This window comes from Diabrotica virgifera, chromosome 7 (assembly GCF_917563875.1).
Source record: "Diabrotica virgifera virgifera chromosome 7, PGI_DIABVI_V3a".
Lineage (NCBI taxonomy): Eukaryota > Metazoa > Arthropoda > Insecta > Coleoptera > Chrysomelidae > Diabrotica > Diabrotica virgifera.
The window spans coordinates 713,016-730,340 of record NC_065449.1 but is presented as its reverse complement, the minus strand read 5'-3'; the positions used below and the strand labels follow the sequence as shown (position 1 = coordinate 730,340).

The window sequence follows — 17,325 nt, the reverse complement described above, 5'->3', positions numbered from 1 at the left end:
ACATAAGGGTACTTACTCTGACTAGAGGATCTTTCTACTATTTAACAAAAAGGGACGCCGTTTGAAATAAATCCTCTATTTCACCTATGGGTACTTACTGGATACTTTCTTACTTACGGGTACCAATCGGGGGGACAATCATCATTGATTCCTCTTTGGGGTTACATTGGGACAACATCTTTCCTTATTATTGGCTTCTATGCCATATTCTTTCTTTTCTCCTGAACTAAAACTTTCATACAGTTGCATTAGTTTTCTGTTAAAATTTTTCCAAAGGCTACAGAAATGAGATGATAGATACACTTTCACAAACATTTATTTAAAACTTTACGGTGGTTTTTTTTTAAACAAACAAAAAAACTTTTAACAGAAAATGATTTTACAGGACAAAATATCTACAAATCTTTTACATTACAAAAAAAATCTTCAATTTAACATAACAAAAGAATGACAAAAGAACTTCTTCTTCTTCTCTTCATTTGAATGGCCTTAGCTGCCAGGGCTATCCGGCCAGGATCCGTGAATATAGACTTGAATATTCAAGAGCCGTACCTGAGGTACATCTGGGCTTAAGCTCATAGCTCCTGAATCTGAAATATTAAGAGATAAAAAAAAAAAACTTTGTAATTGTTTATAAGTTCCATAACTAAAGTTCTACTATTAATGGTCTAGTTCTAGTACTACCACGCAAAACCGCACTAAGCACAAAGCACATGCATTGCAAGCAAGCATAAAGTCATAAAGTTTTTAAGCAAGCTACACACGAGTCATTGTTGATGTTAAAAACTTTTGCACTGCGATTAATGTCTTTGAGTTTAAATTTTTAAACAACACATCAGTTAATGTCGGATCACCTTGTAGTTCCCTTCTAAGCAACTGGGACTCTCTTTGGAACCTAGTACATTCCAATAAAACATGTTGTAAAGTTCCTACACTGCCACATAAACACTGGTTTGAATTCACTACCTTCAATCTAAATAAATGTACAGGAACACTACAATGTCCACTTCTCATACGACACATTTGTGTGATTATACCTCTCCCCAGGTTGGGAAATTTTGTAAACCATGCCTTTTTATATGGTACTGTAACTTGTGAGCAATAAGTAATTCCTTTTGCCTGTCCTATTTGTTGGAATCGATTTTCCCAACCGATCCATAGGTTTTCTTTATATTTCATTTGAAAATCTTTAAAGGAGGCCTTTGGTTCTCCACTAATGGGCAGCTTTCTTCCAAGATTCGCAAGATGGTCAGCTCTATCATTCCCAATAATTCCAGTGTGACTTGGAATCCATGCAAATTTAATTTCTCTATGTTGTTCATCAAATTCACATAGTTTTTGTTTTAGTTGGAGAGTTTGTGAGTCTATTGCCGCCTTGTAGCTTGATCTTGTGATTTTTTCTAGAGCACTCTTAGAATCACTACAGATGAGGCACTTTGTAAAATTATTCTGTTGGATTAACTCTAATGCTTTTTTAATGGCAAATACTTCTGCTGAGCAAATTGAATTAGCGGAGGGTAATCTTGCTGTTAACTGTGTTCTCTCGTTAAGGTATATCCCAATACCTACATTACCTTGTTTATCTTTGGATCCATCTGTGAAAATAAGTTTATATTTCGACCAGTTATTGAGGTACCATTCCATAAACTTGGTTTGGTTATTTGCTTCTTTGCCCATATTGACAGTTTCATAAGCCATAGGAGAAATCTGAATATTAAGTGGAAAGGAGTGACAAGGAAATAAGGAGCTATGTGCTACCTCATGAATTTCATGTAAAGTATTCTGGAAAGCAGCCAGTATTGGTGGGAAATATTTTCTTCTCCAAAAACTAAAGTAACCCAGAAAGACATTGTGAAATTGCTCAATTGAGGCATATATTGGGTTGTCATAGGCTACTACTTTTAAAATGAATTTAGATGCTAGCCATATTCTTCTGAGATCTAACGGTGTTTCTCCACACTCTGACAAAATTATATGAACTGGAGAAGACCTCATAAATCCCCCCACCACTCTAAGAGCTCTATACTGAACCTTATCCAATTTTGCAAGTAGAGAACGTGCACAACCTCCCAGAAAAATGGATCCATAGTCAAGATGTGATCTAATGTATGCCTTATATAGAGTGAGTAAAGTTGCAGGATGTGCTCCCCACCAAGTTCGACACAAACAACGAATAATATTGACTCCACTGGAAGCCCTCAATGCCATCTTTTCAATTTGACTTCTCCAAGAAAGGGAACTATCTAGAATAACTCCCAAATGAGAAACTTCTTGTTTCCAATCTAAACGTGTGTTATTCACTGATATTAGTAAATTCGGAATATTATTCCTATTTCTATCAAAAAAAATTGCTTGACTCTTGCTAGATGACAGACACATTCCCATATCATGAAGTTTATTAGAAATACTTTCTACTGTACCATTCAATTTTTCCACAACATCCACCCAGCTGTTGCCGGAGCAATAGAGGGCAACATCGTCTGCATACTGAGTAATTAGAACATCCTCTGGAACACAAAATGAAATTATATTGATGACAATATTAAATAGTACTGGACTCAAAGGGGAACCCTGAGGAAGGCCCACATTGGTAGTTCTTGGTCCTAGCAGATTTAAGGAAATAGGATCACGAACAGACACCAAACGATTAGTCAATAAATGTTTAACCAATTCAATAAGTAACCATGGCAAATTGAGATCTCCCAAAGCGTCCAATAATTGGATGATTGACACTTTATCATATGCAGAAGAAATGTCTAACATAACAGCAGCTGCTGGTTTCCTTTTTGAGATATTCATTGAGATTTCATTGACCAGATGAATTATGTTTTCAGACACCCCTCTACCTTTACGAAAGCCAGTCTGGAAAGGCGATAGGATCATAAAATGTTCTACATACCAATCTAACCTTATTTTTATCATGTTCTCTAAAAGTTTACTAACACACGATGATAAAACGATTGGTCTCCAGCCCGAAAGACAATTTATATTTTTATTGGGTTTGGGAATTAAACACACTGTTTGTGATTTCCATTGAGTGGGAATATGCATTCCCTCCTTTAAACATAAATTGAAAAATTTTAACAGGAACTTGATTGCTGACTCTGGAAGATGTTGCAACATAGAAAATGTTATACCATCCTGGCCCGGCACAGTATCCTTTCGTTCAACCAAAACCAATGAAAGTTCGTTTAAAGTGAAGAGTTCACACTCGATAGTATTAGATTTCACTGGGTGAGACGCAATGTCCTCAAATACAGGTGGAGTCAATGAACAAAGCATTTCCTCCCCTAACGATGAATTACTAGGAGTTCTAACTGAGGCTTTAGTGAAAGCCTTATGGAAACTTCTCACTTTTCTCCACATTACTGATATTGGAGTATCAGGTGAAATTGTGGAACAAAACACAACAAATGATTTTTTCTTTTTGGATTTAAGTTCTTTTTTACAATGTGCCCTAATTTTTTTAAAATTAATGAAGTTTTCTAAAGAAGGTACCTGTTTGAACTTCTTGACTGCCTCCCTCTTTGATTTAATTAAAACTGAACACTCTTCATCCCACCAAGGTAATTGTGGTTTATGGAATCTAACACGCTTTTTCTTAGGGATGAACCTGTTTGCTGCGTCTAATATTAGGTTTTGAAAATCTGTGTAAGACTCATTAGGGATGTTGTTAATGTTAGACTCAATATATTGGTTGAATTGTTCCCAATTGGCTTTTTTCACATTAAAGATACTGCGATCTTGAAGAGGGTCATTTCCTTGGGGACTATTTCTATCCTGCCCGTAACACACTACAAAAGGAAAGTGATCACTTGCTCCTATCTCTGGAAAAACTTCCCAGAGGCAGTCCACAGCCAAACCTGGAGATGCTATAGCTACGTCAGGGACACTGTTTGAGTCAGGCGGTGAGATTCTTGTCGCCTCACCCGTATTGAGAAAACACAAGTTATCCTCCTCCAAAAGATCTGCAAGACGATTACCGTTCGGATTGTTAGATGATGAACCCCATAAAGAATGTTGGCAATTCAAGTCACCTATGAAGAAAAACGGTTTATCACACATTTGAACCAATTCTCTAAAGATCTCCTTACGAAAACGAACATCTGGTGTCTTATACGATCCTATAATAAAAAAATTTTCAAATTTGATAATGATAGCCTGCCATTTTTCAGGCAAGTGAATATGTGAAATGTCTATCCTATCAGCTGCCAGAGACTGATGAATAAGTACAGCTATTCCACCCCATCCATCAATCCTATCATCCCTATAGCAGTAAAAATTGGGAATATGCAAGTGCTGTGAAAATTTCAGATGTGTTTCATTTAGAAGAATGATATTAACATCGTATTCGTTAAGAAACACCATTAGATCTTGCTTATTGTTAAAGAAACCATTAATATTCCAATGCAAAATATTAAATATCATAACTATATATATAATTTGTTACTATTATTATTTTTTTTTATTTTTAATATAAAAAATAATATATTATATTATCTGTAAGAAATAAATGAAAATTCAGTCAACACTACTTTTACTAAAATTAGATGTATTATGTGACTCATCAAAACCTGCAAAATCCATATTATTATCAGAGGTTAAATCAACGTTTTTTGAAAATACACTATCCTGAGAATGTACACGATTGCTTGTTAATGAGAGTGCAAAACTTGGGCCTTGTGATCCCGTATACTTTTGTGAATCATTTAATTTGTTTAAAATCGGTAATCTAGGTAAATTTCTGCTTAGATCCTCATTTAATAGAGCTTTATGCGCCTCTTTGTCATAACTAATGTCTTTAAGAATTACTTTATTTTTCCTTTTAACTGGGACCACATGACTTTGACTCTGGAAATGGGGAGTGGAGGATGGGGATTTTTGAAGTGCTTGAGTAAATGCTCTGGGTGAGCTGGATAGTAAAGAAGGAAAATCCCTACTTCTCCTCTGAAACATTCTCGAATTCTCTGGCTTTTCCTTAATTGGGGGAAACAGCTTGGCAGCTTCAAAAAAGGTGAGATCTTGGAAGACCATTACTTCATTTATCTTTTTCTGTCTTTCGAATTCTTTGCAAATTTTATTTGTGGCAAGGTGATCAAGATCGCAGTATAGGCATTTTGGTACAGAAACTGTGCAGCTTTGTACTGTATGTTCATCGGAACATTTCGGGCATCTTGCTTTTCCCCTGCACTGTCTTTGTGAGTGCCCAAATCTTAGGCATTTGAAGCATTGCTGTACAGGAGGGATGTATGGATCTACTGTTACCAAGTTTGAATATATGATTATTTCTTTAGGGGGAGTTCTTACGTCAAAGAGTAGTTGTACAGTTCCTGTTGGAATGTATGTAACGGTCCCACTGCTATCTAAAACTCTTCTGTTAAGTCTTCTGGCCGATATAATTTTCACGTTTTTTTGTAATTTACTGTCGTTAACTATGTTTTCCATTGAAATATTTATACTTACATCTCTAATAATACCCCTTGATGTTAGCATTTTTTGAGGTATATAAGCAAGAAATCCTTTCTCAAGGATTTCTGTACTATTTAGTACCATATTTGCCTGTTTGGAGGTGTTAAAAATTACTCCAATTCTATTCATGCCTTTTCTACTAATTTCTTTAATTCCAGTCGTACCCATTGTATGAAATACTTTCCCAATATCCATAGGATGGATATTTCCTGCTTTTCCCTTGTCACTCTCTATCATAATAAGGAATGGGCCGAAGTCAGTGTCCTTGTATTCAACTTTTCTTCTACTAATATTTTCAATCCTAGATGATAAGTTATTAACTTCTGTTAACATGATCTGATCGTTTTGGAATTTATTTTTTAAAGCACAGAGTTCTTTTTCTATTAAATTAATGTTATTTTTATGTCTCGGGGCTAGCATGTGTATGGAATTTAAAAAATTTTGCGAGTTCAATGAAAGCAAAGCATAGATCCCGCCCCCTTTGTCAGGGGGGCCGGGAGAGTTAGTGTCCATCTCCTAAGCCAGCCTCTACTCTACTATACTACTGCTACTATGATTATATAAAGGCAAAACTTACAGAAAAGTCCTTAGTATTTCTAATTCACTACTAACGTATTATCCCGTTTTAACTTTTAAATTAACTACTAAATTAATGTTCAAACACTAACTAACTATATCTACAGTATAATTACTTAATTTATAACAATTTTAACGCGATGATTTAAGATTTTTCTAAAAAATAAAACTTGACGTCCCAAATTTCAACTTCATCACACAAGAACTTGTTGGACAGTGTATGTCAAAACAAAATTTTGACGCAGCTGTCAAAGGTCAAAGTCACTGTCATTTTAATTTACAAGTTGCATCATGAAAGCACAAACAACTATTATTTTTCAAAACTCTTTACCAACAAAAATATTTATCCATTTGGGATCCTTGCAAAATTTAAAAAAATATATCATACCATATTTAAACAAAATCCTTTATCACACGTCACAACCTACACGGAAAGGGGGTTCATCTACAAACAAGCAGGGTCATCGACCTGAGGTGGGCTTCATGGCTTCCTTTTTATTTCGGGGCAATCAACTGGATAAACATCACGGGACTGGAACTCAAAATGTCTACATCAGGACATCAATCGGGACTCGGAAGACTTCATTTAAACAGGAACTTGGACAAGATACAGGGACTTCATACCACGCCGGCGTATAGTACTGCGTCACAACTCAAACACAGTGTAAGAGCACCCAACTTCACTACGGGGTAAAAAAAACATCGTGCCCTCACACTAGATCTTCCAGAACGACATACTATACCCTTTACCGGCGGGTAACAAAAGGCACCACGCCCTTTTGGGGTGAGTCGGCAAGCGATCTTCACGCTTGAAGAAATCAAACCGGACTGATCTGCGCTTCGGTCTGAAGCCACAGATCGGGGAAAATACGACGGAAGTACCGAGCGATTTTGATCCTTAGGGATGCTTAGTTGACAAGAACTCAACTTTCAGTTCAAGATTTGTTCTAGAAAGTTCATCTACGCATTAGAACTGTACTTTTGTCAACACTTCTTACAAATTCTGTTTTTGCGTCTCAAATAAACAGGAATCTTGTAACACATTGAAATGTTGCTGCAATACTTCATGGCTGTATACAGGGTCGGCTTGGGATCTTATAATGATATTGAACTTCACAAAATAAATTAAAAAAATAGACATTCTTTTTGGGAATTGGGATATTAAATTAATGTTGGAGTTTTTTCAAACGTTACACCTTAACATGTTCGAATTTTCAACTTTTTATTAATTTTGTTTTTAGGTGGGGGGGGGGGGAGCTATGGTTTGAAGTCAACATTTTAAGCATATTTTTGTGAATTTTATTCACAGAAAATTATTATTGGTGTTTTTTTATGACGATTTTTGAGTTTTTGATATCACTCGGAAGCCAAAATAACATTTTTTTTGTAAAAAGTGTGCAAATCAACATATTTAGTATTGTTAAACAAAAAATAAGCATAAAACAAAAAACATCTCGACAGCTTCACCTCACAAAACGTCTAAAGAAAATATATGATAAATTTCAGGTGGATCTGTCAAGTAGCTTTTCAGTTTGATTTTTAGTTGAATTGGTTTTAGTGTGGAAAGCAGTTTTGAGAAAAAGTGGAACTATCTATATAATGAATCTACATGCAAGACACCAAAGTAAAAATAACAGGGTAAAAACCCTTTACAATTGATCCGTCATCGGAACATATGACAAAGATGTGAATTATAACATGGATGATTAAGATATCCAATGTTTTTCGCCCGAGGTACCAATGAGCTCTATCTGACAAATTCACATCATGACTGTACGGAAGCAAGTCTTTGATGTAGCCCTGTATAGGGATTTTAACAAATATATCTTTTATAAAGGATTTTATGTATTTGATAAATATACCCTATTCCACGAACATACGCCTGTTTTGGATTACTTCGACAACGAATATTTTACTGTGCAAAATAAGAAGAACGAAAATAAATTGCAAATTACATTGTTGTTTTTTGGAATAATTATTAGCGCCATTTACTTTCGTACTTCTTATGTTGCACAGTAAAATATTCGTTGTCGAAGTAATCCAAAACAGGCGTATGTTCGTGGAATGGCCCATAATTGATTTAAGACGTGAAATTAATAAAAAGTTATCTATTGTTTATTATTTATGGAAGATCTCAAGCACATAATACACCAGGATATTATATACTGTGATACAAGTATTTTGTTGTTAAAGATGTTCAAAATTATAAGCGTTCCATAGTAACAATATATTTTTAAAAAATCACTTTATCACTTTTCCTCTTTTCTCGATTGAGTATTAGTTTTTGTTGTACAGTATATAAATTATGACAAGCACTGAATACATAGTTAGTGAAAAAAATTATCATATTAATTAACTGAATTAATGATGCAATTATACAAGTAACATTTATCCAAGAACATTCAAAAGCCATCTCTTTAAAGTTAATGATGACATTTGTCAAGTTAAGTTTACATATTCATACCAGTGAGAATTTTACTACACGTAACTTGCCGTGTAAAGACAGAAAAAGTAGGGATAGCCGTAAAATATTTGCGCCCATGCCCTTAAGAATATTTAATTGACTTTCATGTCTACTCGTCAATACAAGAAAACTTTTTTAAATCTATAGAACGATACTGATTAACAAATTAACATATCGGGGTAGTCAAGGGATAGTCAAACTGCTACCCTCGGCAAGATAAATTTGTAAAATAATGAGGAGTTCCATTCGACCGTAAATATCGGCTTCGTTCGTTCCCTCTTCTACTATTTGTATAATTCCCTAAAATGTTTTTCTGAATACACACGCATTAGTCAAAACAACGTGGCCCTTCAAACTTTATAACAAACTTTCGAGTGCATTTGCGTAGAAATGGAATACTTGAGAAAACTTTGGGGGAAGCACCGACACCGCGCACCGGGACCTTTTATCCACTTTAAAACTACCCAATTTCAGTTTAATAAACATAGATACGAGTTCACATTTTTATACTTCAGAGTCGAAACTTTCTCATTTCCAAGTAGGTACAGGTAATCCACCTTATTTGGAATTTAGTAGCTAGTACGACGAGAAGGAAAGCAAGAAAGTCAATTATTTTACTTAAGGAACTTTCTTTACCAAAAGGAACCAATTTAAAATTTCAAGTTAGTAGCACATACAATCGGTTTATAAATTGCACTGCAACATTGACGTGTAATAATCAAATAAAGTAGAGCGTCGATAATTCGAACCCTGGTAATACGACGTTCGCTAATCCGAACGCAAAAAAATTATAAAATTAAAAAATATGATCGCGGACCGAATTTTTGGATTTAATATGACAATATGGGCAAAATATGACCGCGGATTTTTGTTTTGTTTATGCAGAAATACATATATTTGTTTATTATGCAGGTGTTTTATTCCTTGTAACTAAAACGTATATACATAATATGTACATATATGTACTATGTTTATGAGCTTTGTATGTATTTTGAACATATGTTCGATAATCCGAACTATCCCTGTACCAATTAGTTCGGATTATCGACGCTCTACTGTATAATGATTTACTAAATAACACCATATAAAAATATAAGGTCATAAAACACAATAGTTAGTAACTTTCTCCTTTTCTCCACATTCTCTTTATTTTGTTAAAAATTATATTATGTTAAAAATGAATATTAAAAATAAAATATATAAATAAGGTCTTATTATATTAAAATAGTAGTAGTCCAGGGCGCATCTGTTTTGAGATGGACGTTGAGAGGTGACTCATATTTTTTTACAGAAATTGCTTGAAATTAACTCCTATAATATCTAATAATTGAGTTATCCTCCCACTCAAAATGGTCCGAAACATTGTTTAAATAATAAAAACGTCAAAATATGAAGGAAAAATTCGATTTTTTTAATGGTTTTTTGATTATAACTTTTTTTTTATTTAGCTAATACCTCGACAACTAATGGCCATTGGCATGGTAGATACGGTAATTTTGAACAGTTAGGTACCTAGTGTCATGTGTAGTGTCTGTGTTGAGTAAGTGTCTTGTTACTTTGCAAAGTCGACGTCATTGTCTTTGCAAAGAGACGCTAATTGTATCCGAACGTCTGCGGTCCCTCCGGTGAGTACCGATCCCACAAGGACAGATTCTTCTTAGCCTTCTATCGTCCACGTTTGGACATAGGCCTCTCCCAACTCCTTCCATCGGTCTCTATCCTGAGCAACATATTTCCAATTCGTTCCGGCTACTCTTTTAATATCATCAACCCATCTCATCTGTGGTCTTCTTCTCGGTCGTTTACTTTGGTAAGGTCTCCAATGTTGTATCGTGGCATTCCAACGTTGGTCTTTTTGTCTAACAGTGTGGCCTGCAAAGCTCCATTTAAGTTTGGCAACTTTTGTTGTTATGTCCTCGACTTTTGTTTTTGATCTTACCCAGTCGCTCCTCTTTTTATCTGACAGTCGTATACCTAACATTGCTCTTTCCATAGCTCTTTCTGTTGTAGCTAGTTTATTCATATTTGCCTTGGTTAGGGTCCAGGTTTGACACCCATATGTCATGATAGGAAGGATGCACTGGTTGAACACTTTGGTCCTCAAATATTGAGGTATTTTGCGGTTCTTAAGTATCCAACCAAGTTTTCCAAATCCTGCCCATGCTAGTCTTGCTCTCCTATTAATTTCCGCACTTTGGTTTTCTTTGTCAAGTTTCAGGATTTGGCCTAGGTAGATATATTCCTGGACTTTTTCTATCTCACTGCCATTTATAGTTATGCGTCTGGGGTCATCTGTGTTTGTCATTATTTTTGTTTTCTTCATGTTTATTTTTAGACCGACGTATTGGGAGCTGCCTGCGAGTTCCTCTATCATAATTTGCAGTTCCTCGAATGAGCTCGCTATAATCACAATGTCGTCAGCGAATCTGAGGTGATTTAGCTTCTTGCCATTAACGTTAATGCCATAGGTTGACCAATTTGTCGTTTTGAAGACGTCTTCTAGTGCTAGGTTGAAAAGCTTCGGCGATATTACGTCTCCTTGTCTCACGCCTCTCTTAATAGGGATGGGATTTGTATTTTCGTCTAGTTGTACTATCATAGTTGCATTTTCATATATATTATGTATTAGTTGTCTATATCTCGAATCTATTCTACAATTATTAATAGCTTGTTCTATGGCCCACATCTCGATACTATCAAACGCCTTTTCATAGTCTACGAAGGCAAGAAATACGGGTAGTTGGTATTCATTTGCCTTCTCTATCAATGTTCTCATTGTCAGCAGATGGTCTGATGTACTATATCCTTTGCGGAAGCCAGCCTGTTCCACTGGTTGGTAATTGTCCATTTTGTAGGTCAACCGGTTGTTAATAATTCTCATGAATAGTTTGTATACTTGACTGAGCAACGATATCGGTCTATAATTCTGTAGGTCACATTTGTCCCCTTTTTTGTGTAAAAGTATTACTAGACTTTCGTTCCAGTCTTTAGGGATCTTGCTATTATGGAGACATTTATTAAATAGCTCTGTTAGTATAGGGATTGTTACGGGTAGCGGGTAGGTACCCCTCTATGATCCCGATAGAGAGCAGACTTACTTCAGGGATTTAGCGCCCCTGCCCACGCGAGCTCCTGGTTTTTTCCTCCATTTCCTATTTAGAGGTAACCAGGCCCCAACCTCCGTATTATCCTATCCAAACCCCAAATTCCTTCCCTAATATCCCCTCCCACCCACCAACCCGTCTGGCCAGCGTGGTGGGTTATGGCCAAAACCTCCACAAATCAAAAATGTCGGTTTCAACAGATATACGGAAGATACCCCAGGTGGGTAGGAAGTTTATTCCACAGTCCCACACCGAAATAACGGTCTGCCTCGAGGATTCTGGGGGAGGCAAGTCGACATTGAAAAAGAAGAACAACAAACAAGGACAGATTATAACTTTAAAACTATTCATTTATGAGAAAAGGTGTACTGACATAAAAGTTGTGTAATAAATTTCCTACAATACAGAATTGACTAAAGATTTAAAAAATAGTCACCCTTGTTGCAAAATAGCAATAATTACGAAAACACCATACAAAAACAAGTATTCGCATTTTACGTTTTTCAACCATTTACGCTACACTTAGGACCTTCATATTTTACCCAGAAAAACTTTATGATATAGTAACATAACACTGTAAATTTCATTAAGATCGGTTTAATAGATTTTGCAAAATAAATTTTGCAATCTAGCTTTCGCATAAAAAAATCATTTTTTTTTTAAATATTGCAGGACTGAAAATAAAGCAGATAGCAAGTTGAATTTTTTTTTGCTTATAGAAGTGTACTGTACCTTTCATTTGCAATTTGCAAAATTAAAATCGATTAATTACCAGGGCGCGTCAGGAAATTTTTTAAATAAACATTAATTTTTGGTGCTACGCGCAAGACAGTTGTGTTCGATTCACACAAGTTGATTTCCACCAAAATTTCTTCCAATATTTATCTAATATATTATTTTCTTACTCTATATTTTGTTGTATTTTAATATTTTAATTCCACAAAAATCAAACTAATTTTATTATTGTTTGTGAAATATTGTTTAAACAATTGCATATGTTTAAAAATAATAAACTTTTATTCTCTAAGTTAAAGTATATGAACAAAGAAAATTTTTGCTAAAAAAAGTGTTATATCAAAAGATCGAGTATGTGTTTTAATTTTGCAATAAACAAATTTATTTATTTTTATCGAAATGTAATAAAAATTAAAATGTATCAATCATTATCAAAGGTCATTGGAAGGCCCAATCAGAGCAAACTATCCGCTGTCCTGCGCGTAGCACCAATAACTAATGTTTATTTAAAAAAATTCCTGATGCCGTGGTAGTTAATCGATTTTAATTTTGCAAATTTCAAATGAAAGATACAGTACACTTTTATAAGCAAAAAAAATTTCAACTTGCTATCTGCTTTATTTTTAGTCCTGTAACATTTTCAAAAAATGAATTTTTTTTTGAGGAAGCTGGATTGCAAAATTTATTTTGCAAAATCTATTGAACCGATCTTAATGAAATTTACAATACTGTTTTACTGTATCATAAAGTTCTTTAGGGTGAAATATAAAGGTCCTAAGTGTAGCATAAATGGTTGAAAAACGTAAAATGCGAATACCTGTTTTTGTATGTTTTTTTCGAAATTATTGCTATTTTGCAACAAGGGTGACCATTTTTTGAATTTATAACCAATTCTATGTTGTAGGAAATTTAATTACGCAACTTTTATGTTAGTACAACTTTTCTCGGAAATGAATACTTTTAAAGTTATAATCAAAAACGAAGAAAAAATCGAATTTTTCCTTCATTTTTTGATATTTAGATTATTTAAACAAAGTTCCGGACCTTTTTGAAAGGGAGAATAACTTAAATATTATTATTTAAGTTTTTCCAAGCAATTTCTGCAAAAAAATTTGAGTCACCTCTCAACGTCCAAATGTACTAATATTTTTACAGATGCGCCATGGTCTATAAATAATAGTAGTAATGAATCAAAATAGGTACTTAAACAGATAATTAATACACTTCTCCAAGAAATTAACGCACCACCTTAAGAATGGGCCATTTTTAATGTCTCGAATTTCCTAAACCCGAAACAAAATCGCTGGAATAATATTGTTGCTAGACAGGTAAATTGCTATTGTATACCGGGCGTCCCAATCAAACTGTGATTTTTTCTCAAAGTTCGCGTGACCCTGTCGAATATTCTAGCATTTATAAAATACTGAAATTAAAACCCAACTATAGCCTCATGTTTTCTTAAAATTCTGTTTTTTGATTCATTCGCTTATGTTGGGTACCTAATAAAAAAGTTAGGTACTTTAACAACTAGCCTTGTTTTTGTCAACACAGGGTATTTTTAAATAAGTAGTAAGTAGTAACAAATTTTAAAGCGCAATTCTGCATGAAAAAAATAATTTTATGGAGTTAGTCTTATAAACGTATGTCCGCAAATGGTTCGTTTCCGAAATGGAAATGTTGAAAATTTTCTTACAAACTGACGATTTAGTTATTGCTCTAAAACCGGTTAAGATACGTAAATGAAATTTGATGTGTTTTAAGAGGTAGTTATTGCGCATTTTTTAATATAAAATTACGAATTTAATATTCACCATTGGCGCGCATACGCTAATGTGCGTAAGTGGTAAACATAAAATTCTTAACTGTATGTCAAAAATGCAATATAACTACCTCTTAAAACCCACCAAATTACATTTACATGTCTCGACCGCTTTTAGAGTAATAAATAAGTCGTCAGTTTGTAAGAAAAATTTTAACCACTCGAAAACTAAGCATTGGCGGACATACGTTTATAAAGCAAACTGTCATTATTTTTTCATGCAGAATTATTCCTTAGAGTTTGCTATACTTATTTAAAAAGACCATGTATTGATGAAACACAAGGCTAGTTGTTAAAATTCGTGACTTTTTTATTATCCAACACAAGCGAATGAATCCAAAAACAGAATGTTAAGAAAACTTAAGACTATGATAGTTAGGTTTTAATTTCAGTATTTTATAAATGCTAGAATATTCCACAGGGTGACACAAACTTTGAGAAAAAAATCACAGTTTGTTTTCTTACATCCGGTATACAATGCCAACTTACCTGTCTACCAACAATATTATTACAACGATATTGTTAAAGAATAAGGTTAAAACATGTTAAAATAATCACATAAATCGGACAACAGGTTTAGAAAATTCCAAACAATAAAAATGACCAATTTTTGTGTTTAGCAACAATATGACCAATATGAAAATGACCAATTTACCTGTCTAGCAACAATATTATTACATTAATATTGTTAAAGAATAAGTTTATAACATGTTAAAATAATCAGTTAAATCGGACAACAGGTTTCGAGAAATTCGAGACATTAAAAATTACTAATTTTTAAGGTTGTGCGTTAATTTCTCGGAGAAGTGTACTTTTCGAAATAGTATTGCTTACTTTGTTCTTCTTTAAGTTCAACATATGTCACTGTCAAGAGTATTTTAATAAATCCCTAGCAATTTACAAATGCCATCACCCCCCAGTAACCCAGTAATTTTGTCTTATACCCGGTTTTTCCCCGTTTAGATTCCAATTTAAATATTGCTTGAAGCTCCATTATCAAGATAACGTTCTCCATTCCAAGACAATGTAAAAGGCCAATTTTGTGTTCCTTCTCTTGACTTTTCGTCTAATATCAAACTGGCTTCCGGTACAATAAAGGTAATTCACAATTCCTCTCCTCTCAGTAAAATTTTAAACAAAACGCTGCCTGCAGCAGGGGATGAACGGGTAGATACAAAGGGTAACCCGGATGTATGCACATTTATATTCCTGCTAGTGTGTGCATGTGCATTACCTTTATAGGCTTAAATGTGGTTAAGGGTAAAAAAGTGGAAACTTTCGCTACCGTGGCGGTGGGAAAATATGAAAAGCAAACTTTTCATATTTACTGATATAGAAGGTTACAAAAAACTTACATGACTTAGAATACAAAAGGTATATCTTACGCAGGATACCTATATACGAGATAAAGTTAAGAATCTAATGAAAATATATCAAGTATGTTAATTGTTTCTTTTGAGGTTATATTTCTTAATCTACGTATTTTTTATAAAAAAATGGTTTCTTGTGTCATGACCAGACCATTCTCTTCTTGTAGTGCCTATCTTTTTTGTTGTGAAAAAACGTATAGGTACTTTTGTATAAAAGATGGTTGTTGTGTTAAACCACACAACAGATGTGTTAAGTAGATTTTTAAGCCAGGAAATCCTTCGCCTTCTTAGTCCACGTTTTAATTCTACTTTTCCATGTAAAATTAGTTGCAGCAATCCATTATCTCTCGCCGTTCCTTATGATGTGACCGAGGTATTCGATTGTGGCTGTTTTGTTATGGTTAATAGCTGTTTTTCTTTTTGTATTCTTAATAAAACACACTGATTAGTAACGTGGTCGGTGTAAGATATCTTCAGGATTCGACAATAAAGCCACGTTTGGACAGCCTCAATGTTCTTGCAGATGGCGCCTGTTGAGAGTCCACGACTCAACTCCGTACAAGAGCATAGGAAAGATATAAGATCGTAGTAACCTGATTTTTATGGGTCTTGACAAATCATGATATTCGAATATCTTAGCCATTTTTTGTAACGATATGCTGGCCATCCGGCGTTCTTGGCCAACTAGTCAGCAGAGGACCGATCGTGTTTCTATACCAGCGCATCCCCACTACGTGCCACCTGTCCAATGAAGCCAAGGAGTGATGGTTACCGAGAGTGAAAAGAATCGAGGATCATGGAATCAGTTGCACTCGGTGTACTGAACCGGGAAAGAACTCAAACGGCATTTATGCAATGGAATGAATTGGAACTCTGCCAAGGTGGAAATGCTCTGTAGTGAGGAGGTGTTCCGCCGAAACTATAACCGCAGTGAACGGAGCTGTATGTCGATGCTTGATTGTGATCACACTGGATTGGAGTGTGATGGGTTACGAGTGTGTGTGTGTGTGTGTGTGTGTGTGTGTGTGTGTGTGTGTGTGTGTGTGTGTGTGTGTGTGTGTGTGTGTGTGTGTGTGTATGCAATTATGTAGATAGATTGAGTCCGTGTTGCGTGGTTGTTATTTTATTGTGTTGTGTATTGTATTATTCTAATATTGTTATGTTTTTGACTATAGAAATCATTACAATTTTTTTTTGCAGACGTCCGCCTAGGGAGTTGTTGTCCTGAAAGAACTACCCTTCACAAATGCATATCTGCTTTCTTTATTCTACATTTGGTTTCTAGGGAATGATCCCAATTTTCATTAACGTTCGTAACAAGGTGTTTATTTTTACTCTTTCTATTTGTTGACCGTTCACACTGATACGTCCAAATTGCTGTCCCTTCTTAGAGATCATCATACATTTTGTTTTCATAATGTTTAGTGAAAGTTCATATCTCTTAAGCGAACACCACCGTGTCGTATGCGTAACTTATACTATTGATACATTCACCGTTAATTCGAATTCCGACTTCAACATCCTCTACTGCTTCTTGAAAAAATTCCTCGTATAGGTTGAGCAACAGTGGTGATAGTCTACATCCCTGACGGACCCCACGTTTGATTTTGATATCGTCGGATTCTCCTGCCTCTCTCCAGTAAACATTACTAATTATTCTTAGATCACAGGTGTTTGTTCCAATATTGTGTAATATTGGTTAATATTTATAGTCCAGAAAGCCACTGCGCATCCGCTAGGAAAAATATTCCGATTCGGATTTTTGCACAATCTTACTCAAAAAGGACC

General features: G+C 34.7%; 1 protein-coding gene across 3 annotated transcripts in view; it reads right to left on the bottom strand.

Annotated features, from left to right (window-relative positions):
• The window catches only part of LOC114328453 (somatomedin-B and thrombospondin type-1 domain-containing protein), a 145,589-nt gene extending 138,375 nt beyond the window's left edge, over window positions 1-7,214 (bottom strand). The window contains exon 1 of one of the 3 annotated variants that reach the window (XM_050656500.1): window positions 6,434-7,214. Coding sequence is in view for 1 of the 3 variants with exons in the window: in XM_050656499.1 (XP_050512456.1) it covers window positions 118-178 (61 nt within the window). In the remaining 2 variants the exon portion in view is untranslated. Of the gene's footprint in view, window positions 1-16; window positions 460-6,433 lie in introns of those variants that run through there. The other 2 variants (XM_050656499.1, XM_050656502.1) reach the window with 2 other exon arrangements.
• Window positions 7,215-17,325: the final 10,111 nt, after the last annotated feature.